Raw genomic sequence first — 26,609 nt, forward strand, 5'->3', positions numbered from 1 at the left:
ATGTTTACTTGCTGAAATCCCTAAAACATCTGCCCACAGGTTTCAGTTCGACTTTTTGCAGAAACAGAACATTGTACTTTTTTCATGTGGAATGTTGTGTTACTTAAACACAGACATTATATTTGGGTTAGGGCAATTCAGTGAAACCACTTTACTAACATAACAGGACATGAGCATGGAAATCATTAATGTAGACCTACTCATTTGCTCAGTTCATCCCTAATACTCACACTTTAGGAAGCCCATTACACTATTACTTGATTAAATTTCTGAAGGCTGCTGAGAGTTTAAAGTTCATTTTCAAGGTTCTATCAGAATGTTCCCATGTCAAAAGGGTTGTATCAAAGGAGCCAGGTCTTAATTTCTTATATATAATCTGAGACAGATTCATGCTGGCTTGCAGCAAGTTGTTGATACTACGACAGTAGCCACAAAGGTATATGAAATATTGTGCTAACACTTAAGGGATGAGTCAGACCCAGCATTAGTTATTAAAATTATCCTAACAATCTTCCAACATTTTCATACAAGCTTTTGTAGTTTATTACAACTTATTTACTCATAAAGGACATGTAAATGCAGATGTGCCCTCTTTTCAGGGTATGCAAATCAGCACTGCATATTACTATACATATTTGCTCATCAGTCAAAAAAAGCCTAATGAGTCAGAAGCAAACAATGCCCCTACTCTCAAAGAAAAACAGTACTCTGTCCCTTAGAATCAGCACACCTTCAATACCTATAGGCAAGCAGCACCCCTTCAGAAGGGCACACTAACTCTAGTTCCTCTGTTTACAGACATATTTCCAGGATCTGAAATTTACTGGTAGCATTTGCCTGCTGGGAAAAACAATCCTAATTATGCATGAGAAGTTAATCAATCATATTAAATACATAAGATAGTATACCATTTTATTTATATTTCTTGCTTTTCTAGTATGATCAAAGCACACTGACTGCAGAAAGAATCTTTATCAAGTCCTTTGTAATTCTGGACACGGAGAATGAAATTGTTATTCACTATAGTATAATAATACAACAACAATAAAATAAAATAATAAACCACATAATAAATGTAACTTTCCAGTACTAAGAGAATAGGAAAGAAAACTTAATGTCTGATTTCTAATTAGTTTATATAGGGTTTTTTAAATGTGAAATTTTGACATTTCTGAATAGTAGTAGGAAAAAAAAATAAAACAAATGAGAAAGAAAAGGCAGTGTACGAGAAAAGCTAAAGGCCAGAGTAAATGAAATCAGTATGTCAAGAGGATAACCACAAAAGTATACCAATCATCCAGAAGGTACCTTTGTCCAGAAGATGAAGGAATTCAGGTGCTTTTCCCTGAAAAACCCTTTGAGCATCTTCAGCTTTCATTGACACTTCCTTTGTCTGGATCAGGAAAAAGCCTGCATGAACCATCTGTGGAAAATAAAATTTCACTTAGATTTTAAAATGACCTTCTGAGATTAAAACAATATTTCCTAGTATTGTTCTGTATAAAAGGTGACACAGCATGCTGATTTTTGTTTTAGTTATAACTCTAATTCAGAGTGTTTGCTGTACTAAGTTTTCACATACACAAGATTCTTTCTTCCAGATGGGTGGTTCTGGTTAAGAACTAGTACTACAATGCCTACTACTAAGATTAAGGGTCAAACAAATGTGAATTATCCCTCAAAATTTTAAATATAATTAAAATTTTTTTGACTGAAATTAACAAATGGAAACTTTAGTCTGGCAATACCACAAAATGTCCAAGAGAGGAGAACGGTTAAGTAAATTATGGTACATTGACATGATAAAATACCATAGTTCATTAAACACAACAATAAAATGGGGGAAAGCTTATGTAACAATGTTAATTTTTAAAAGCATGGTACAGATTTATAGAGTATATCAAAATAATGATAGATTACATTTACGGTACTCACTTTGCACTAGGCAGTTTTATGCACTTTAGGTATATAATACACTTAATCCTCTCATGAAGTAGTTACTATTATTATCCTCATTTTACAGATAGGAAAACTAAGGCATTGAGTGGTTAAGAAACCTGCTGAAGGTCACCAAACTATTAAGTAACAGACTTGTGATTAAAACCCAATTAATATGATTACAGGCTAAATAAATAAAAAAATTATTTCTAAAAAGACTATTCAAAGTACAGTTGAGAATGATTTTTAAACTTATTTCTACTCTTCTTTATTTCTATAGTTTTCTACAAGTACATACTAATTAAAAAATAATTATTAGTTTTTAAAAATACAAAGTCATTCAACCACTTTTTTAGCAAAGCCTACTGTGTTTTTAGTATAATAGTAAGATGTATGCTCACTACAGAACATCTGAAAAACAAAAATAGAAAAAGAAGTATCAACCAAGGTGCTAACACTCAAAGATGCCACTGCCATATAGGTATGCTTCCTTCTACCCTCCCAGTTTACTTTCCTTCCATTACAGAAATAATACAGGTTCATTGTAAACACCATAGAACTACAAAAGAGAAAAGAATACCCTTCTCTTAATTCACTTCCTAAGATTAACCATAACTATTTACTTAACTATGAACATTTTTCCAGATATTCTACTATAAAATCAGTTTTAATCGTTGATAGTATTTCATCCTATTAATATATTATTTCCTACCATTCCATCAAATTGGGTTTAAACTCAAATTCTTTTTCACAGCCCTCAAATGCTAAGTCAGAAAAAAGGAACATAAATTAAAAAGTAGCATGCTGGTGTATCTCTCTATACCATGCCCCTCTCCTTTCTTGGAGAGTAAATAAAAACTTTACTCTCTACACTTCTCTTAGTGAATTCTTTCACAGCCTGTGTCACTGACCACCCTGACATTTTGGTGGCCCATACGAAGACATTATTTCTCCCTCTCCTCCGGCCTCCTGAGGCTTGCGACTAGGGGAACAGCGGGCAGCAGGAACTCGACCCAGACTAACCCCCTAACCCTGTCTCTATGAGGTTTGGAGAGAGGATTCTAATCCTTCTCCATCTCTCCGGACTCTGCGGACAGCTTCATTCTTACCCATCTTCACGACTAGTGATCACACCAGTTTCCAAATGTGGTTTTATTAACCAAGCCTTTGTCTGGAATGTCATAATCAAAAGAGTCGTGCGTGGACACTGGATGTCACCAGCAAGCTTTAAGGAATTAAGACAGACTTTCGGAGAGTTTTGGACCAGATGTCGGTGTAGTCAGAAATGGCTCACCTCTTTGTAAAACCACGTCAAAATTACAACTAAAATATAGAACAACCATCACTCAGAACTGTCAGAAATCGAACTGAATGGAAGTCTGAGAACTATGGAATTAAAGAAACCACATCCATTCAGACAGGTAGGAGGGGCACAGATGCAGATCAGGCTGGTCCCACACCCACGTGTGGTAGATAAAAATTTAGGAGGGATATCTTGGGAGCCAGGAGTCCCAGCCCCACAGCAGACCTCACAGCCCAGGGTTCCAGTGCCAGTAAGATAAGTCCCTACAACTTCTGACTGCAAAAACCAGTGGGGATTGAGTCAGTGGAAAGAACTGCTTGAGCCCCAAGCAGTTCCTCTTAAAGAACCCACACACAGACTCACCTGCTCAGACTCACTCCCTCTGAGCTCCAGCGCAGCGGTAGCAGCTTGAAAGGCACCAGTGACATAAAGGGAGGAACTGAAGTGTCTTGCATGAGGGTGAGCAGAGGCCATTGTCCCTTTTCTAACTCTCCCGCTGCAGAACTGGCAAGCTGGTGCCATATCTGAGACTCCATCAACCTGGCTAACACTGTTTGACCTGCTTTGGAGATCCCCAGAGACTCTGCCCCACCCAACTCACAGGCCCACCCAATCTGCTTTCCCATATGAATGGCTTCACAACTTCCTAAATCTTATCAAAGAAGCACCAGCTGACTTCAGTGAGCCCCAGGCCTGGCACTAGCTGCAGTCAGCTTAGATTCAGTTTGGCTTCACCTGGGAATCTCCAATCCCAGCACAAGTAGCAGCCATCTCAGATTGCTTTCTAGCTCAGGCACGGTTGCCTGATGGGGGCTGACCTTGACCTACACCACGTGGGAAACCCCAGGGCCAGTGTACCCAGTGGTGAGCTACAGACCATGTCAGAGTACCACCACCCTGCCACTGCACAGCTGATCCTCCACAGTGGTTGGAGGTTGGTGGTCAGTGGTCACAGCCAGTCCTTGCAGCTGACTGGCCTGGGTAAATCCCTCCCATTGATCTTCAAACATCAATCAAGGCTCAACTACAAGAGGAGGGTGTACTCAGCCCACAAGAAGGGCACATCTCGAGTACTCAGCTTGAGAGATAGGGAAAGCTGTGCCACTGGACCCTACAGGACACCTGCTAAATTAGGCCACACTACCAAGACATGGAGTCAAAGCAGCTCTACCTAATACATAAAAACAAACACAGGGAGGCCGCCGAATTGAGGAGACAAAGAAACATGACCCAAATGAAAGAACAGATCAAAACTAAAAAGAACTAAACAAAAGGGAGATAAGCAGTCTATCAGATGCAGAGTTCAAAACACTAGTTATAAGGATGCTCAAGGAAGTTAGTGAGGATCTCAACAGCATAAAATAGATCCAGTCAGAAATGAAAGATACGCTAATTGAAATAAAGAACAATTTACAGGGAAACAACAGTAGAGTGGATGAAGCCAAGAATCAAATCAATGATTTGGAAAGTAAGGAAGTAAAATACAAGCAATCAGAACGAGAAGAAGAAAAAAATAATAATAATAAAATGAGGATAGTGTAAGTAGCCTTTAGGACAACTTCAAGAGGCCCAACATTCGCATCATAGGGGAGCCAGAAGGAGAAGAGAAAGAGAAAGAAATTGGAAATCTATCCGAAAAAATAATGAAAGAAAAGTTCCCTAACTTGGTGAAGGAAATAGACATGCAAGTCCAGGAAGCACAGAGAGTGCCAAACAAAACAGATGCAAAGAGGCCCCCTCCAAGACACATCGTAATTAAAATGCCAAAGGTTAATGATAAAGAGAGAATCTCAAAAGCAGCAAGAGAAAAGCAGAGAGTTACTTACAGCGGAGTTCCCATAAGACAGTCAGCTGATTTCTCAGAAGAAATTTTGCAGGCTACAAGGAACTGGCAAGAAATATTCAAAGTCATGAAAAGCAGGGACCAACAACCAAGACTGCTCCACCCAGCAAAGCTATCATTTAGAATGGAAGTGCAGATGAAGAGCATCTCAGTCAAGAAAAAAATAAAGGAGTTCCTCATCACCGAACCATATTATATGAAATGTTAAAGGGACTTATTTAAGTAATAAAAAGAATGTCAAAACTAGGAGCAATAAAATGGCAATAAATACATATCTATCAACAACTGAATCTAAAAATCAAACTAAGGATAAAAGAAGAACAGAGACAGAGTAATGGATTCGGAGAGCATTTTGATGGTTGCCAGATGGGAGGGGGTGTGGGGGAATGGGTGAAGAGGTGAGGGGATTAAGAAGTACAAATAGGTAGTTACAGAATAGTCATGGGGATATAAAGCACAGTAGAGGAAATGTAGTAGCCAAAGAACTTACACACATGATCCATAGACATGAAAGGGAGTGGGGTTCTGGGTGGAGGGGGGCACAGGTGGAAAACTCAGGATGACTGTAATAGCATAATCAATAAAATAGAATTTAAAAACTTTTTTTCTTTAAAATTTAAAAAACTTTGAAAAAGAAAATTACATGGACATCACTGCCGGATGATGACTGCAAAGTTACTTAAAATATTAGAAACAATCCTACATTTGTTTCTAATTTTCTAGACTGCTCCTTACCTCTCATTTTACAGTCAGACACATAAACTGACGAAAGTAAGATGATTAATTCAAAATACTGTTACCTGAAAACAAATAATGAACTATGAAACTTTATTTTGATATTTTACTGTAGATATTTGAAGAGACTCTTTTTCACGAGAATTCTACTTTTTAAAGACTTGAAAATAATGGTAACTACCCAACTTGAATTATGCAATATTTCTAAACAATTCAAACTACTTTTACTCTAATTTATTCTCTGCATATCTGTGATCCAAGTAAATGCCAGCAAGAAATCTGAATTTTAGGTGAGAAAACCAAGGCCCAATAATTTCTCTTGACCTCCCTACTGAATGTGCTTTTTGCTTACCCAGCTTTTCTGGACTTTCTACCCTCTCAAGTTTTATACTTCCTATCTCAAAAAACCATTAGGATATGTTTAATTTATAGAAATACGTGAAACAAAATTCTGTGATACTCCTTGGGTTTAACAAAACCAGAGTTAGTAATCACAGCTCCAGTCTAAGATTGTTCTAAGCTATTTGTGTTATAATACAAGAAAGTCTCAAGTTTTATTTTTTCCATCTCAGAATTAACTAGCTTCTACACATATTTTCCTAGGAATTCAAGCTTCATTTAAAAAACAACGAAGTCTCTCTCTTAATATGTAAGTCGTTGCTTTTCAGCATATTTTGATATCCTTTTTGCATGTACTTGGCATTTTCTTCTTTTCATTCTCTTTCATTCCTTAATTTTGTGATTTCAGAATTAGGTAAGAAAACTAGCCAAAAAGTCCCAGGGTTTTTCCTTCTAGGCTGGATGATCATATCAGTCTTAACTCCATGCACTTTTTGATTAGATTCCTGCTCCACCAGGCATTTAGCAACCTTTCTTTAACACTGAGGCAGCAGAGTAGCATCAGGCTTAATAGTTAAGATGTGGCCTCACTATGGAAAACAGCATGGAATTTCCTCAAAAAATTAAAAATCGAACTGCCTTTTGACCCAGCAATCCCACTTCTGGGATTATATCTTAAAAATTCCAAAACACCCATTCAAAAGAATATAGGCACCCCTATGTTCATAGCAGCATTATTTACAACAGCCAAGATCTGGACACAGACTAAGTGCCCATCAGGAGATGAGTGGATAAAAAAGCTGGGGTACATTTACATAATGGAATGTGAAAAAGATAGAAATCTTACCTTTTGCAACAGCAATAGATGGACCTGGAGATTATTATACTAATCAGATAAGCCAGCAAGAGGAAGACAAATAGCATATGATCTCACTTATATGTGGAATCTAATGAACCAAATAAACTGATAAACAAAATAGAAACAGAGGCACGGACACATGAAACAGCCTGACAGCTGTCAGAGGGAAGAGGGGAGGGGGTACTGGATGAAAGAAGGTGAAGGGATTAGCCAAAGAACATACAGGCAAAACTCACAGACACAGACAACAGAGTGGTGATGGCCAGAGAGGGGGATTGGGTGGAGGTAAGCAAAGAGGAAAAAAGTGAAACAACTGTAAGAGCATAAACAATAAAAAATAAAAAAAACTTTGAAAAAGAGATGTAGCCTACAAAGCCACACTGCCTGGATTTAAGTCATGGCTGTACTTTTACCAGCTGAGTGACCTTTTGCAAGTGACTTACCCTCTCTGTGGCGCATTTCCCTTATATGTAAAAAGAAGAACAATGACACCTATTTCGTAGGTTATTCTGAGTTAAATCCCTTAGACAGTGCCTAGTATATAGTAATTACTATATAAATGTTGGCTATTATCATTATTATTAGATTTGTGTTTGTTTTGAGTTATTTTGTATTCCAGAAGGACACCTAAAGAACCTCACTTTTCCTGGTTATATTGCTTTCAAGGGCACACAACAATGTCATTGTACACATTGAATACCAAAGATTAAAAGGTTAAGAACATATGATGACTCATAAAGAAAAACAGGGCTTGTTTTGATGTCTTTTCTTTAAAAATATTATATATTCTTTATGTCCACTCCTCATTACCTACTAAAAAGTTTAACCTGAATAATTACATCTTTTGAAAACTATATTGTAGATTTAAAAAATCACCATATAATATAATGAAAATATTTTCCTCTCAGGTGTTGGATTAACATGTTATGAGATAGCTCAAAGGCTAGAAACACTTTTTCTATATCTTACCAGAGTCATAGCATATTTCCATCAGATTGGTATAATTAAAAAAAGAAAATATCAAGGTTTTAAAATTACACTTTGGCTTCTGTTGTTTTGAAAACTAGACCTCAGATATACTTTGTAAATTTTAGACATGGGTTTTCTACACTGCAGATTGTATATCTATAGAGAGGTAGTCATTTTTAGTTTTTTCCCCCCTAAAATTGTTCCTCTTAACAGAACTGTTATAACTCTTTAAAAATCCATTCAAAAGAAACTTGCAGGGCTTTCTATTCACTTCTCCATTTCTCGAAGTTTGATCTTAAAATTCAAACAGACTCCTCCTGAAGAACATGTAATTAATGGATAACCAGATATCCTACTGTTGCCTCATCACCAGAGCACCCATCCACACAGGAACAGCTGTTTCTGGAGCCCCTATCCTCTACAACCCCAGTTAGTTTTAAGTGGAAGCTGCTACCCAAACTCATCAAAAGCCCCTGCTCACAAGTCCATGACTTCTGCTATCCCAGCTCCAACCTCATTCTTCTGTACCAATCTCCCCATTCATAGCAATAGGGCAAAGGACAATAGGAAAGTAACATGCAGGTTGCTCTCATAGTCACAAAAGGGTCCAAAAGTTGTATTCCTAAATGTCTTTCCCACCCTCTAACCAATTAAAAATTTGAATAAATTTTCCCACTAAATAATTATAAAAGGTCATGCTTTACTATGCATTACTACACTTTTGTGAACTTCTGTGGAAATCATTATAATGAACATAAGTTCTTTGAGAGCAGAGAATTTTGTCAATGTAGCTCCAATTGCAGCATAAACTATATTTCAACAGGTTTAAGCTGCCATCAATTTTAAGATGCATTTCAGATAACAAAAGTGTACAAGAACAAATGTGCACCCTACAGTCACTGAAATATGGTAACAGACTAATTGACACATAATAAATGCTTAATAAATGCTGACTGAATAGAATTATATTTTTAAAAAGTTTCTTTGGGACAGTATTTTGAGGCCTAAGCAACCAGTTTATAGATAATCTATAGGGGAAAAAGGACTATAATTTAAGGATTGTCTGTATTTCTAAAGGCCAATTTGGAAAGAATGGAAGTTCTCTGGAAAGTGGTGTGTTTCTATTCAGGTGTGTGTCTGCTTTTCTTCTCTATCTCCTTACCTCATCAATTAGTTTCATGGCATTTGCCATAGTATAATCACCAGCAAATAATACCACTAAGCATGATTCATCACTGTTCTTCTGTCTTTGACCCTGGGTTACAGGAACAATACTTCTATTGGCTTCTGTTGAAATGCGGACGGCTTGGAGCTCTTTGGTAGTAGGTAGAGGAATATGGTGGTGGATAACATCATTTTCTGGAAGAAGGCTCCAGTTGAGTTCTCCTGTCACAGGTGTAAAGTCATGGATATTGCTCCAGGTATTATTGAAGATACTTAGCCCTGCATCTTTGAACTGGAAAGCTAATTCAGGGTAGTACCACTGGAAACAGCCAAACTTGATATTTGTGGAAGACTCAATAATGGGTTGAGTGGCACAGCACAAAAAGACTTCCAGCTTTCTACAATCCCGCACACGAAACTGTTGGCAGGCTAGTGCACACTTGCAATCTCTGCAATTTCGGAAAAACACACTGCTTTTCACAGGTCCCAGAAAAATGATGCAGTTAGTACAGTCGTCAATAGTAATAGTAGCAGAGTGATCAAAAATATAGATGTTACAGTTTTCACAGTCTTGAATGAGAAATTGTTGTCCTGCCACTGTCCCAGGTAAACGACCCACTGTTTCACTTTTCAGTCCACTGAACATGTAGTCTTTTGGATCAACCTGCAGAGACAAAACACAGATTTTGAGTATTATCAACATTATTCAACAAATATTTTCTGTTGCATGCCAGGCACAATTATTAGTGCTGAAATAATACATTCCTACTCTCACTGACTTTGCCACATAGTTAAAAAATGAATAGGACAACTTTTTCCCAGTAAATATAAGGCATGAGGGGAAAACAGGAGAGGAAACTGTTATAGATAAAGGAAGACTCAAAGATATATCAACCAAACAATGTGTGGACATTGTTTGGATTCTGTTTCAACGTACTGACTGTAAAAACACTTTTTTGAAACAATTGGGGAAATTCTCATACATACACACAGAACACTGGATGATATTAAGGAATATTTCAGATCTGACCCTTTTTCTTTTTCTGATGCTTCACTTTTAAAACTTCTTCTTCTTTAAAATGTTCTGAAATTGGAAACACACCCATAAATTGATGAATGGGTCTTAGTTTCTAAACCCTAAGTCATTTCTGCAGTATGCTCCAGAAAATGGAAGAACCTGAAGGTACAAGAATCACAATATGTCAGAACTTGCACGTACAAGTTTGAGTCAAACATTTATTGAGCTATTCCTACAATATAATTTTTCAAATTTCACCATTTCCATCCTTAGAAATCCTAAACTAAAGCTCACATAATTTTTAAAACAGTATGCCTGGAATATGTGAGATTACTTTTTAAAATTTAAACTGATCTATCAAAATATAGTCACTCAAAGGCCATTTTGATTTTTCCAAATTACTTCTGAATCTACTTGCACTGTTTCACTTCTTTGTAGGTATATAAATTTTATGCAGAACTATTCATGCACCAAAAACAGGCTCCCATTGAATAATTTAATCATCTTAATCATTAGCAAACTAGGTTAAAGTGACTTTCTCAATATTGCACAATAAATGTGGTACTTGTCCAGTTTTACATAATGTATTAGAAGGGGCACTGGTCTGTAGCTTGAGGAAACAAAAGGGGCACTTATTTTCAAGTCTCAATATTGTCACCTAAGAGCCACATATTCTTGAAAAAGGTACTTGAATTTTCTAGATCTTCAGTCACTAAAATGAATATGACCAGCTCTTTCCATAAGAGAAGTAAACACTAACCTAAACAGATGATTTAAAACATACCTGACTGTATAATGAGAAATGCTCAGAATATTCTGGAAGCACAGAGGAGGGACACCTGGGGCGGGGTATAAGACATCTTGTACAAAGTGAGAATGAATAAGCTGCAGTTTGCCAGGTAAAAGGGGTTTGTGTAAAGGATCCTCCCTTCACACAGGTAAAAGTGAAAGAATGAACAAAATAAAACTCTTCAGAGAGCGAGGAAAACTGAAAGTGGTTTAGTTACCACTGATACCGGAATTGGGAGCAGATGAAGGTAGAGAGGTAGGCAGGGGCTTTATTATAAAGCTTAGAAGTTATCCACAGGCATTAGGGTACCACAGAAGGGTTTAACTAAACAAAAGTTACATTTCAGGAAGGTTATTTTGGTAAGAATAAGGAAAGGTGGAACATGGATCTCAGAAGCTGTTGCAGTAATCCAGAAAGGGCTGGATCTAGAGCAGTGGTTAATAGGGAAGAGCAATATGAGATGAATTTGAGAAATACCAAGAAAGTAGAATCAGCAGATTTGGTAATACAATGCTGCAGGAGGTAAGGCAGAAAGATGAGTCAAAAATTATTTGTTTTTCAACTTTTTTGACTATAAACCATATTAGTACATTCTTCAGCATAGCACAGTGTACTGATGACTATTTATGCATGCACACATACCAATGAACTAAAAGTTTTACAAAATACTACTTACCCTTATTTTATATTAAGTCCCCTATTATTTTCTATTATCCTACCCACAGGTTTGAAGAAAATACTGCTCTGGTTTATGTGATTGATATTGGTAGTGCTACAAACCAAAAAAAAAAAAAAAAAAAAAAAAAAAGTAACATATAGGCAACAATTCAGGTTTAATGTGGGAAGAGGTGTTCAAGTAATTCAATTTCTAGGATTTTATAGATGACACACATGTACATACAGGTACAGTGTTCCATTTTGGTCTCTGCCAAGAAATTGAACTAGAATAGTTGCTGGCTCCCCAGTACCAAAGATCAACCCCAAAGGGACCAAGTAAGAAAAAGGGAAACTATGAGAAACTCCTGTGGTGGAGTGTGGTAGGATAAAATAGAAAAGGAATTGCTGTGATTTTTGCTCTTACTTCTCCCCCTCCCAAATCTTAAGACAACAGTGTATCCTCCACACCCCTTGGGATTCAGACCTCTGGTCGAGACTTCCTTTAGAGTAAATTCAGGGCAGGGTAGAAACCCTGTGCTGGTGAAGAGCTGAGAATAAACAGGTGGGTACTAACTTTGACAATCATTTAGGATCTCTCCAAACCCTCAGAACTGGTGAAATAAAATCTAAGACATGCCTTCTAATTCTGCTTTTCTCAATTATTTATTGGTCAAGTAGACTTAAAAAAATAAAATAGACAAGAATATAGAAGATCTGTACCACATATTGAATAAACTTGAGTTCTGCAATCAAAAGTAGGTAGGGTATACTTACATTTTTCTTAAGCACACATTAAAGATTTTTTAAAAATATCGTGTACTAGATCATAAAGAAAGCCTCAACAAATAATACATAATTTACAGGCCATGATATGGGACCAACATTCAATTAAGTTAGAAGTCAATAAGAAAAGATAGTTTTAAAAAAGCTTTGCCTATTTGAAAATTTAAAAGCACACTGCTAATGTGCTTTTAAACCAATTAAAATAACTCATTAGTTAAAGAAGAAATCATAATGAAAATCTAAAAATGTTTACAATTAAATGTTAAGACACTACATATGGGATGCAGCAAAAATGGCGTTTTGAGGGAGCTCTATAATTGCAAACACTATAATAAAACCCTCAAAATTAACAAGTTAAATGTCTGTTTTAAGAAAATAAGACAGTAAACAACAGAATCAACCTATAAAAGAAGGGAAAATATGAAAGTAATCACAGAGATTAATGATTTAGAAATAGAATATACAGTAGAAAACATCAGCAAAGCCAAAAATAGTTTTTCTGAAGGAAAAAAATAAAAAGTAGGCAAACTTCTGACAAAAGTGATCAAGAGAACGAAAACAGAAACAGAATGAAAAGGTTAATATAATTATAAATAAAGTAGAAGTTAAAAAGAGAATAATATCAACAACTATATACCAACAATTTTAAAATGTTGTCTAGGAAATGAACAAATCTCTTAAGAATAACTTACCAAAAACTAATTCAAGAAGTCAAAAGCTTAAAGAAAAAGCTACTACTACTAAAGAAAGAAGCAGTGGGTAAAGTGTTCCCACAAAGAAAATACCAGGCCCTGATGGTTTGATAAGCAGATCCCAATTTTATTCATCTCAGTTTTATGCAAACCCTTAAAGAAAATAGAAGGTGGAACAGTCCTAACTTATACTACTAGCCTGTCCAGCAAGACCCTACTAACAAAATCAGACAAAGACATAACAACAGATGAAAAGCATAGGTCCATTTCACTCATGCCTATAGATGTAAAAAAAAATGCAAATTAAACTAACCCTATAAAAAGAAATCAATCAAGTTAAATTTATCCCAGGTTGTGTGATAATGGTTCAGTATTAGAAAATCTTTCATTTTAAGTCACCACTATGTGATATCAACTTATATTTTAGTTCTAACTTTTGTCACCATCCTATGGGAATTTTATTCTTCAGTAGATCTGAAGCACTTGCTGTGACCTGTCTATGTCCTCTGGCTCTCCTTCATCCAGAAGGCTCTCTAGGTGCCCATGTATCCAACTTTTTCTAAGAAGCTTTTCAGTTCCCTCAACCAGATGCCTGCACTCCTTTTCTGAGCACCTCCATTATATTAAATACCAGTCTATATCCCCTACTATATTGTATGTAAACTTTGGGCTGGAATCCTGTGATCAATCTATTTAGAACTGAAACACCTCCTCCAATACTACCTTTTTACCCAACTTTATTTTTATCTGAAACACTTAGCTTCCTTTTAACACACATATGTGAATTATATTTATTTTTTGTCTTCCTTCTGCCCTCCATTAGAACATAAGCTCCATGAGGGAAGGGATTATCTGTTTTGCTTACCTGTTCCCCCCAACACACACACACACTTAGAACAGTGCCTGATACCACAGAGGTACTCCACACATCCTTGCTGAATCCATTTTAATTATTTTATCTTCATTACCTTACAGTGTAACCTGAGGTAGATGGTCTCCAGGTGTCTCTTTTTCTAAAAATATTTTTTCTATTGTTAGGTTTTATTATTATTATTTTTTTAGATTTTATTTTTTTACTTTCTGAGGAGAGGAAGGGAGGGAGAAAGAGAGGGAAACATCAATGTGTGGTTGCCTCTCACGTGCTCCCAACTGGGGACCTGGCATGCAACCCAGGCATGTGCCCTGACTGGGAATCGAATCCAGGTGTCTCTTGAATAAACAAAAGTAAAGAGTAACTGAGTTTGATAATCACACACTTCCCCACACATCATCTTCAATTCCATCCCCAAAGAAGAGAGACTCTGATACTAATCAAGAACAAAATGGTATTCTTTGTGACATTCATTTAGCACAATGTTCAAGTTGGCCAACTTCTGAGTAGGAAGATAGGATAATTATACACAAAGCCAAGCAGAGGCACGTCAATCCTGAGTCTCTTCTATTTACATTCTCTTCTTTCCCATACTTGTGGCAAAAGGAAGGTGAGGAGGCTGCCTTCTACTTGGAAGAGCCAGTGGAAGGGGATGGGAAGCTGGACATGGAGAAGTCTAATGAGATCTTGATCTAGTCCAGGTCTTAAAGTGGGAAAAGGGAGCGTGCAAGAGTGGTTTAAGTAAACCCCGATTTAGGCCTTAAGGAAGGTCAAAACATTCTCTGGTCTTCTTCAGTTTGTTTTCTTGACACCAATCGACCTCCCACAGTGGGGGTGAGAAGCTCAAAAGTGCCACCAACAGGTGTGGGGAAAAGGAGTTCAGGAGTTGGCTTGTCTCCATCAAGGCCTCAAAGGCAATGGGCAAGAGGAATATTTAAGCTTCAGTTTACGGTTTATCTCACTGTACCAGAAACTCCTTAAAATGTTTATGTAAAGTTTTCTGTGGATTTTCCTGGGAAATTGATTTGTGGTCAAGATTCTGGCCAAATTATCCTTGTCGAAGACACACATAACAAGTTCAAACATTTGCAGGACTACTTATGAAACTTAGGTAGGCAACAAACTGACGTTTGGATAAAAAAAAAAAAAAGGTAAAGCCTGTTACTTAAAGGAACTTAGCTAATTTTTTGCATGGGAAGTGATTTTTTAATATTGTAAGATTTATAGTATTTAACAGAAATTTCAACCATATTAATTATAATATAGTTAGTACTATATCAGTAGTTGTAGTTAAGACTTGTTGCAAATGCAGAAATAAAATTTATTCTTAACTTTAAAATTACTGAGTCTGCTTGAGCTGTGTTATGGACTGAATGTTTGTGTCCCCTCCAAATTCATATGTTGAAGTCCCAATCCCACAATATGGTAATATTTGGAGGTGGGGTCTTTTGGAGGTAATTAGGTTTATATGAGGTCATGAGGGAGGGAGGGAAAGATTTTCCCTCCCTCCTCCTCCCTCCCTCTCCCTCTTTCTCTTTCTGTTTGTGCAAGCACCCAGGAAAGGCCATGTGGGCACATAGCAAGAAGGTGACTATAGGAAGTGGGCCTTCACCAATGAGAACTGCAGAACTCTTGGCACATGGCAAGTCTATACAAAGCCCTACACTAAGAGATTTGATCAAACTCTAGCATAGCTTCTAGCAGCACCAAACCATATCCCTAGGATGACCACAACCCTCCCATTAAAATGTGTGCCTGAGAAAGCTCAACCTTGCCAGAAAAATTTACTGTTTGTTGTAGCCAGGCCCCTGACCTTCTCCCTTACTTAGAGCATTTACTAAAAAGGGCTTACCATTGTGACTATGTATCTCTTACAACTCAGAAATATCTTTCTCAAGGACTTGAGAGACATTCCTTTGAAGTATAATTATCTGGAAGGACAGGGCCTCTGTCTACCAGGCTCTGTGGGAGAATAGAATCCTAACTCTGATAAAGGCCAGTTAACAAACACAGCTGGCCTAATCACATTTACACTGACCAACTTTGTAATTTTCACTTCTCTAGCTCTACTGAGCCTCTGCTTTCCTCCCACACCCATTATTCTCCCTTTAAATCCTCCAAATTGGAACAAAGCTCAGTTCCTTGCCCCTACTGAATAAAATGTTTTCACCACTTTAACTAATGTCTGGGTGTATTTAATCTTTGACACCGGACATTCGATCCACTAGCATCTTGATCCTGGACTTCCCAGTCTCTAGAACTGTGAAAAATAAGTTTCTGTTGTTTAAGCTACCCAGTCTATGGTATTTTGTTTAAGCAGCTCAAGCCAGCCAAGACTGGTTGCCATAGCAACCACCAGGGTTGGTTTCTGGTGAGGACTCTCTTTCTGGCTTGAAGATGACTGCCTTCTTGCTATATCCTCACACGGCCTTTCCTTGGTGGGTACAGGGCAAGTTCTCTAATGTCTACACTTATGAGGACCCTAATCCTATCAGATCCCCACCCTTAAGGCCTCATTTAACCTTAAGTACTTCCTCAACTGCACACTGGTAATCAGGGATTCAACACATGAATTTGGGGGTGGGGGCATAAACATTCAGTCCATAACAGCTTCAATGTTGAGGAGTTCAATGTAATTTACTATTCTTTTAAGTATTTTCTCTGGACACCTCAGTTATCCTAGTTCATGGGGAAAAATTAATCCTATAATTCAAGATCCTATAGCTAAAGAATTCTATAGTATAAAATTATCTGGACTGTCAATAGGGTCTACAAAGAAGAAACAGGATTTATGTTGTACTTTCTGAACAAGTCCTCAAACTCCTTCAAAACAAAAATAATAAACAACCTGAAGCTTAGTATCACAATAATTTTGCAAAAGTTACTAGTCCTCAAAGTGCCTAAAATCACAAACATGGATGAAAAGGTCGTGTTTTAAACAAACTTTTCCACAATAGCCACTCATGAAGTGAGTTTAGTTTAGGCTATATTTCTTACTACAATCCATAAAAGGTGGTGGATATACTTTGAAAATCTAAGAAATGTTTCAGGAGTTGTAATTCATCTGATACAGATACTAAACTAAGTTAAACATTATTTTCCTAACAGGAAACAAAAGTGAACATCTTATTTTTTTTACCGAGCAATGATGTAAAATTTTCATTAAAATTCATCCCCATAGTTAAACTTCCATTATGATTATCTGAGATGAAATAATGGGATTTGTTAATTTCAATGGATATCCAGTCTAGATAGAAGTTCAACATAAGACTCAGGAATATAAAAAGCACTATATAGGTACAAGCCACCATTCTAAGTGCATTATAATTATTCACTCAATCCTCATAAAAATCCCTATGAGGGTTGTGTACTATAATTATTTCTGTTTTATAGATGAGAAAATTGAGGCCCCCAGAGGCTAAAGGTAAGTGCTTGAGCTCAGTCTCAGATCTAGGCAGTCTGGCTCCTAAGTATACAACCGTATTCAAACAGAAACCATTGTTTATTATGGAACAGAATAGAGAGTTCAAAACAGACTTACATATATATTGACAAAGGCGCAAAGGCAATTCAATAGGGAAAGGGTACTCTTTTCAACAAGTGGTGCTGGAACAATTGGACATCTATATGTAAAAAATAAAAAGAATCTCCCATACCTTGCCCAATCTGTATCAATTAACTCAAAATGGATCACAGTACCTACATATAAAACAAAAAACTGTAAATCGTCTAGAAGAAAACAGAGGAGAAAAAAAATTTGTAATCTTAGGCAAAGATTTCCTAGATGTGAAATCAAAAACACAATCCAAAAAGGAAAAAATTGAAAATTGGACTTTCATGAAAATTGAAAACTTATGTTCTTCAAAAGATACTGGTTTTAGAGACAAGTCATTAATTGGGAAAAATTTTTGCAAAACATATATGACAAGGGACTTGTATCTATGATATATAAAGAACTCTTACAATTCAATAGAAAATAACCCAGTAAAAATGGTAAAAATATTTTAATAAATACTTCACCAAAGGAAATACACAGATGACAAATAAGTACATGGAAAAATGCTCAACATCACTAGTCATTGGGAAATGCAAATTGAAACCACAGTGAAATAACCATTATACTCCTATTAGAATGGCTAAAAGATTCGTTTTTATTTTTTTAAACTGATCATACCAAGTGCTGATGAGGATGAAGAGCAACTGGGTCTCTCACACATTGCTGGTAGGAATGCAAAATAGCACAGCCACTTTGGAAAATAGTTTAGCAGTTTCTTATAAAAGTTTAATATACAAATTCCATATGTTCAGCAAACCCCACTTCTAGGTATTCACCCAAGTGAAATAAATACATGTTCACTCAAAAATCTGTATGCAAAAGTTTATGATACTTTTTTTTATAATTAGCAAAACTGGAAACAATCCAAATGTCCTTGAACTGGTGAATGGATAAACAAACATGGTGCCATCCATATAATGGAATTCTAAACAGTAAAAAAAGGAAGTCCTGACACATGCAACAACATGCACGAATATTAAATGTATTATGCTATGTGAAAGAAGCCAGACTCAAGGTTATATACTATATGATTCCATTTATATGACGTTCTCAAAAAGATAAAACTATAGGGATAAAAAACTGATCAGAGCTTCCTGGACGGAGCTTCAGAAGAGCTAACAGATTTCCAGAAACGCTTCGTAAAATTAAAAGAAAAAAAAACTGATCAGAAGCTGGGGGCAGAGTGACTACAAAGGAGCATGAGGAAATTTGGGGAGATGATGCAACTGTTATATATCTTGATTGTGATGGTAGTTACTGTGCACTTAAAAAGATAAATTTTATGGCATCTAAATTATACTTTAAATTACTTAAAACTTAAACATTAAGTCAGTTTCAGGGTCACATAGCTATGTAGATGAAAAGTTATTTCACAAATGAAAATGGCAGTTGCCCTGGCCAGTATGGCTCAGTTGGTTGGAGCATCATCCCGTGAACTGCAAGGTTGCAGGTTCAATTCCCGGTCAGGGCACATGCCTAGGTTGCAGGTTCTGTCCCCAGTCTGTGTATGAGAGGCAACTGATTGATGTTTCTCTCTCACGTCAATGTTTCTCTCCCTCTCTCTCTCTCCCTTCCCCTCTCTTCTAATCAATAAGCATGTACTTGGGTGAAGATAAAAAAATAATAATATAAGAAAATGGCAGTGCCACATAATTACAGAAATAATAAATACCAGTACCTCTTTGATAAAAAAAAATATCTATTTTATTAAGTGTTACTCAGCAATAAAAAGGAATAAAGTATTGATGCATGCTACAATATGAATCTTAAAAACATGCTAAGTGAAAGAAGCCAGTAATAAAAGACCACGTATTGTATTATTCCACCGACAAATGTTGAAAATAGGCAAAGCTATAGAGATAGAAAGTAAAAGGGTGGTTTCCAGGGGCTGGAGAATGGGGGAATGTGTATAAATTTCTTTTGTGGGGGAAAAAAGGTTCTAAAATTAGACCATAGTGATGCTAACACAACCCTATGAACTTATTAAGACTATTGAAGTGCACACTTTAAATGAGTGAACTGTATGGTATATGATATACATATATATATATATATATACACATTTTTTTTTAATGTATAAAGAAAGAAATATTTATTTCCTTAAAAAAACAACTTCATGTAAAGGATTTAAAATATGTTGACAAATTCTCTGACACTCCTCCTATCAAGAGGTCCCCTCCCTTTGGACACGGGTGGACATTTGTGACTGCCTCAACTAACAGAATGTGGCAGAAGTAACGCTATATCACTTAAGAGGCTAGTTAGACAAATCCATGCACTTCTACTAGTTTCTCTTAGGACATTTGCCCTTGAAATCCAACCATCGTGCTATGTGGAAGCCTAAGGTACCCGAAGAGGTCCCTGGTCCTCAGCCCCAGCTGAAGTCTCAGCTGCAAGCCCAGCATCAGCTTGCCAGCCAGCTCTGTGACTAAGCCATATTGAAAGCAGATCCTCTAGCTCCTAGTCAAGCTGTCCCAGCTGATGCCACGTAGAGCAGAGAGCCAACCCTGCTAAGCCCTACACAAATTGCAGAGTTGTGAAAAAAGTAAGTGCTTGCCCTTATTCTAAACCATTAAGTTTTGAGGTGGTTTGGTATGCAGCAATGGATAACCAGAATACCTTACTTACTTAAAAGGCTAAAAACAGCATCTAACCTCCTACTCAATGCAGACACTTATAGTCTGAATGTTTTCATTAACATGGAGATCAGTTCCTCACAAGAACACAGTTCCACTGATGAACAACTCTGGGAATTATGATCTGCCTTATATTCAGACCAATTCTTCTTTCCCAACCTCTGGTCCATGTTCTATCCTCAGAGGTGACCATTACTGTCTAACCCTTCTTCCTCAGGACAGGCTTTTATCTTATTAACTAGTAGAGACATCTTTAGCACTGTCCCATGTTATACCTGAGGAATCTGAAATGCACAGATTGGCTGCTTTATCCAAAGTTCCACAGCAGACACTGAATAAAATGCAGTTACTTGAATCTCTGGTGTAAGGCTTTTGTTTAGTGTTTTTTTTCTATTGAATATGAGACCGATGTAATAGATACTGTCATTACTCAAAGTCACAATTTTCATACTTATGCCATTATTTCTATCATCTAGGAGGTGCACTAGTATGACTAACTAGAAAAGAAAACTACTTTTCTGTACCACTCCACTGATCTTCCCTCTGTTTGTACTTAAATATTTCAACTCAGAAAAAAAAAAAAAGCTAGTCAGCTCTTCAAGGGCAAGGATAATTCTTATCATTTTGATTTTTCCTTGGTACTTGAGTAATAATTTGCCTTCCTATGGGAGGCAAGATACAGATAACAAGGATAAAAGCATTTCTTTCCAAATTATTTAAACACAGATCTTACAATCCAAAAATATTTCGCATCATGTCTATGTAGTAATTGTACAGTAAGCTTTTTTTTCTTTTTCAAAGCCAGCAGCAGTGAAAAATGAACTTCTTACACTTTGGATTACAGTATCAGTTACCATGACAACACTTAGTCCCCAAACATTCTTTCTAATTGAGACAATTTCTCCTAGCTCTAGTCCCCTAAGACTGACCCAATTACACAACTCAAAACGCAAAACCCAGAGGGTGCCTCTCAATAAAGATACTCTGATTACACAACCGAAGGAAAAATTTAAACATGGTTTTTCCAAGTTGTGAGGTAACTTTCCAGGCAACACATTTTGTTTTTACACCTAAAGTCTTACAAATGAACAGTAACTGTCTGATACAACTTTAAAACTGTATATGCTATACCTCCCAATCACACTATAGAAGCCTTTTAATACAAATTACTCTGCTAATATACATGCAAGATATCTTATTTACGTTCTATGGGCTGTATTTGCACTCTGTTACTTTTAAGGTACAGTTAAAATCTGAGAGCAAGGAAGATCATGTTAACTTCAGTAAAAGCATCATTAGACTAACATAGAACAGTTGTACAGTAGCCCAAATTGGCCTCATGAAGAAAGAAACTAGAAAAAAATCTTTAAATCATATAAAATTTAGCAGGCTATCATAAATGAGGCACCCTACAGTGAATTCTTAGTAATTCCAAAAGAAAAGAATTCCAAAAAGAAAAAGCAATGATGAGAAATGTGGTGTCTCCATTGTCTTGAAATGTACGCTGTTAATTCTTTTTCTCTAACAGTCCAAAAGGGCTGTTTTCAAAATCTAATGCTCATTTAGAAAATGAGCATTGATTAGTTGAGTTGATCAAGATGTTAACTTTTATTACACACTTACCCGGAAGCATGAGCTTATTTTACATGCCCAGTAACATCTCTTATACATCTCTACAACTAAAGTACCTAGTGGTGCTCCCAAAGAATGTTTCCTGTAAGCTCAAAACAATGTCTACAATTGGAAATTTACTATAGCCTCATTTGAGGGGAAACCTTAGATGTTGGTGTCCACTCTTCTATTTTTCAGTGAGTTAATTATTTAGCCGAAGAGCAAAAGAAAAAAAATCACAGAACATACCCATTTATCTAAAAGGAGCAAGATTAACATGTGAGATTCCAACTAATCCAAACATCATGTTAATGAAGGTTAATTGTAAAACAATTTATTATGAAGTAATTACTGAAGGCAACCAAGATTACTCTAAATAAAAAACAAAAGCACTTTAGTTTTGGCCTATGATTTCAAAACAAAAAGCTAAAATAAATACACAACTTTCTCTATGGCATACAGTTGAAGCTTAAGCAGCATTGCTAGAAATCCTAAGGCTGACGAAATGAGTCTTTCAAAAAACGGCCCACTAAATAATTTTAAGCCAGAGGTACAATCTTCTTGTGCCACAGAAAGCACAGTACTTCCCATTCCTACATTATCAAACACTGCTACAAGTAGAGAATGATCTGAGAAACAGGCAGAAAGATGGGGCTGAGAAGTCTGTGGAAAGCATCCACTTTCTTAAATCTCAAACTTGAAGAACTGAGTTCCCATGAATAAATTCTTCAGGGGACTGGAAATCACACTGGCAGGTCTATGAAATCAAAACATTAACAAGAAATTTACTATAAAGCATTTATGGGAGTTAACTTCATAACACGCATTTTAAAAAGTCTCTCATTTTGTTTGGAAGAAAAAAAATTGATAAATCTAGCAAAGTGTTTTACTAAATACAAATGGAGAACTATGTAGAAAGAGGAAGCATTATGAAATTTATGACTAAATGTGTTTTGTGCAAGAGTAGTGGGCATTTTCAAGGCTTTTTCATTTCTGGCTATATATATAAAAGTAAAAAATAGAGCGTTTTCATTCATTTGAAGCAATAGTAAATACTGCCTGGTATATGCTGGTTATTTTCACCATACAGTGTTCATACACATTCCAAAACTGATTCGATTTTTATTATTCCTTTAGGATAACTGGAACAGGGGGGAAAGTAAAGCTGTACGTTGAATAGCCCACTACTGTGAGAAAATTCAGCAATGGAGTATACCATTAGGTCCCAAAGAGATTTACTGGCTCAGGCAGACAAAAGAGAAAACAGCCCCATAAAGAACATAAGCCGCGAAAGAGATGAGAATCAGTCCATGTGTAACTCGAGGACTAGACAAAACCCCGCTCGGTGTTGCCGGAGAAATGAGCAGATTTGAGAAACGGGGCAATGCCGGCTCTTCTTCCTTCTCTCAAGCCCATCCTGGGACTGGAGATCTGGGTGTGGAGCGGAGGGAAAGCCACCAGGGACTTAACTTGGGCATCTAATTGAACAACGTGTTAAGGCCCCTTCCAGCGCTCCACAGTTCCCCGTAGCGCCCTCTGTAGTGCTTTATTTCATGGCTCCCCCAAAAGTCATTCACCCAGACTTCAAATTCGAGATGGGGGGGAAGGAGAGAGAGAGGAGGGAGGGAGCGAGGGAGGGAGAGAGGAAGGGGGGGAGAGAATGGGCGATAGCTGGAGAGAGCGGGAGGGAAAGGCGGGGGCTGGGAGTGCAGTTGGGTCTGCCCCCTCATCCCTCCTGGGCCACAAGGGACACTCGCGGAGCGGCTCGGGATAACTGAGACCAGTGGCTACAAGACTCTGGTTACCTTCTCGCGCTGGTCCCAGCTGTACTGTTTAGGTCGCTCCTCCTCGCCTTCGGGCTGAGACTCTTTCTCAGAATTCCGCTTCTTGGAAAAGCAGCAGCCCATGGTGACGGCCTGGGGGGGTCTCTCGGACGTAACACTTTGCCAGCCCTCTCGGTCAGGCACCTCCTGGAGTGTGGCGCGACCCCTGGCTCCCGGGCCCCACAGCTCTCTGGACACCGCCCCACGGAACTGCCCAGCAGCCCGCAGCCCCGGTCCGCCCGCGAGGCCTAACACCCCTTCCTTTTTTTTTTCCCTCTCAGTCGCCCAGACGACCCGCCACCAGCTATGTCCGTTCTGAGTCCGGTGAGCCAATCAAAACCCCACGAGCCGCCCTGAACAGCCTATCAGTAGAGGTCGATTCATGCACACAATTAAGCAACGCCCAACTCCTGCGCCAGCCCCCCAGGGGCGGGGCCGGGCCCCAAGCCAGCTCTGGCGCACGCACTGCGGGCCCCGCCCCCAGCTCTGCCCAGCGCTCCCAGGACTCTGTAGCTGCTGGGAGTCTCAGTCCGCCTCCCAGTCTTTTTGTCTTTGGTTGTCATTTTCCAAGTCTGAGGTACGGGAGAGATCCCTAGTGGAACGCTGAACTTCAGTTTTGTAATGCAAGTTGTGAGGAAACAGGAATTGAGGCTGACACAGGAAGGGGCCCTGAAATTTGTATTCCTCACTCCTCTTTTCCCCACATCACTCATCCTCTGTCCCCATATCGTCTGGCCAGTGTCACCTCCCTCAGGAAACTTCCCCCACAACCTCCTGACTCTCTATGTCCGCTCTTCTGTGCTTTTTTAAAAAACACTTCCACGTATCGCTCTAAAATTGCACAAGTACTTAGAAAAAGTTATTTGTGTATCAGACCTGTGAATTTCTTGAGAAGAAAACTTGTCTTAAGGGCATGTACCTTTGAATTCCCTAGGCTTTGCCCAACTCCATACTGGGTGCTCAATAAAACATCTGTCAAATGAATGTATGAATGAATGCTTGCATGCTAGTGAAGGAAGCATTTATAACTTTCCATATATTCCTTCCCAAAGAAAGTGACTAACGGGTGTGTGTTGGGGAGGGTAGGCTTATGGTAAAGTGGTTCTTCTTATGGAGTTTATAGCCTACATGTGGACATAAGCATTGCCATTTAAACAATCAGATCTCTTCTGAGGAAGTGGTATATGGTTTATCTGAAGATATTTTAAAAATATATACCAGAAATTAGCATTAGTTACACATGGGCTGAATTTACTAAAATACACACGTATTGCTTATGAGTTGTTGGTTTAATTCTCTGAGCATAGTATTTTGACATCTTGGTAGGACATCAAATGCAGATCAGTTCAGATTCCTGTTTGGTGATTTTGCTTTCCCACACTTACTCACATCTAGTGTATATCCTAAATGAGTCTCTGACTTAACTTGAGCATTAAGAATGTTCCCTTTTTCACTTTCTGTCCTTTATTGCACAATGAGGAAGAAAAGTGCATGTGCTCAAGTATTAGAAATTACTGCAAATGTAAGTTCCAGTTCTTAGGCAATAGAGTCTTTACCCAGTACATACTTCTTCTCCTCCAGAGCAAGATGAAAGTTCTATGTGAGGATGTTTTGGTTAATATCCTCAGATATTTTATATTTGTAGAACGGTAAAATCGTGACCATCACATAGTACAGTGGAGAAAAGGGAGGTTCCAACAGTGATCTCTTCAGGGGCCCTTAAACAAAAGTGAACATAAAGTTCCCTTTCTAGTAAATGCCATCCCACCATCACCCCTGCCTGATCAAAAATAAAATAAAGGAAAATTAAATTAAATTAAGTATTAAAAACTGGGAAGTAGAAAACCAATGAAAGAGCTAATGCTAGACCTCTCTCATGCTCATTCTTTCCTCCCTACCTCCTCTTCTTCCTTCCTTTCTTCTTTCCTTCCTTCTTCTCTTTCATTCTTTTCTCATTTCTTCTCCTTAATGGATTCTCACCACCACTTTTTTTTTTCCCTGCAAACTAGCTCTCTTTATTTACTCAATGACATATACATGGCTAATAGCCAGGCCACCCTGATTCCTTATGGCCTTTCTGTCCAAGTGCATGCTACAATCTTTAGATCTTAGTTCAGATTCTCAGGGGAGATGACCAGATAAATTCCTGGTTAATCAATCATAGAATGGTCACCCATCAGTCAAGTGTATACCCCTTTAGCTGCAGGGATGAGTTCCATATTACAAACACAGGTGGAGAGAAGTTCCTGAAAAGGGAACATGTGTTGGCAGCTCTAACTCTGCAGAGTCGAGACAGATATTGGTTGCTCCTTATGCCTATACCCTTCTTGCTCTGATACTTTTGTGACTTCTTTTCTGTAGAAAGCTGCCCTTTATGTTCAGCTTAATAGATATATTCATGTATATTAAACAGTTCCATTGTAGGTTTGCACCTGGTCACAAGCCCTGGAGATGGATTGGGTCCCCTGTGTCTCTTGACCACAGAAGTGACATCATTGCCTCTTAAAAGGAAGTCCTGAAGAGGTATATATCCACAGCATGAATAAGCCAATTGCCCAGCAACAACAGCTGGAAAAATCCCTGTTCTTGAGTTGACCTGACACATACTTGCTCACTATGCACTCTCCTAAGGAAACACTTTACAAGTGAAGGAAAAGGAAGGGGAGGAGTCTTTCCATTATCTATTGCTGCATAACAAACCACTTGAAACTTAATGGTTTAAAATGATAAATATTTATTTTGCTCGTGAATCTGCAATTTAAGCAGGGCTCAGTGGGAAAACTCTGTTCCATGCTATATCCAGAGCCTGAGCTTGGATAACTCAAATGGTTGGGGAACTGGCCAGAAATCATTCTATATGAACTCTCCAGACCTCTCCATGTGATCTCTCCAGCCAGGTGTTCTTATGGTGGTAGAGCTTCACAAATTATGCTCAGGGCTTTAAGAATGAGTGTTTCAAGACACCAGGACAGAAGCGGCAGGGCTTCTTATTATGTAGACTCGGAAGTCACAATCACTTCCA

At 37.8% G+C, this 26,609-nt stretch overlaps 1 protein-coding gene across 1 annotated transcript in view; it reads right to left on the reverse strand.

The window, feature by feature from the left end:
- Positions 1-23,839, reverse strand: part of RP2 (RP2 activator of ARL3 GTPase) — a 55,619-nt gene extending 31,780 nt beyond the window's left edge. The window contains exons 1-3 of the mRNA XM_090264230.1: positions 23,570-23,839; positions 9,149-9,814; positions 1,309-1,423 (exon numbers count right to left, since the gene is read on the reverse strand). Of these exons, the coding sequence (XP_090120356.1) occupies positions 1,309-1,423; positions 9,149-9,814; positions 23,570-23,671 (883 nt within the window). The 5' untranslated portion in view covers positions 23,672-23,839. The remainder of the gene's footprint in view (positions 1-1,308; positions 1,424-9,148; positions 9,815-23,569) is intronic.
- Between the last annotated feature and the right edge of the window lie 2,770 nt (positions 23,840-26,609).

Source organism: Furipterus horrens, unplaced genomic scaffold (genome assembly GCF_987537825.1).
Source record: "Furipterus horrens unplaced genomic scaffold, mFurHor1.1.pri manual_scaffold_17, whole genome shotgun sequence".
Classification (NCBI taxonomy): Eukaryota; Metazoa; Chordata; class Mammalia; order Chiroptera; family Furipteridae; genus Furipterus; species Furipterus horrens.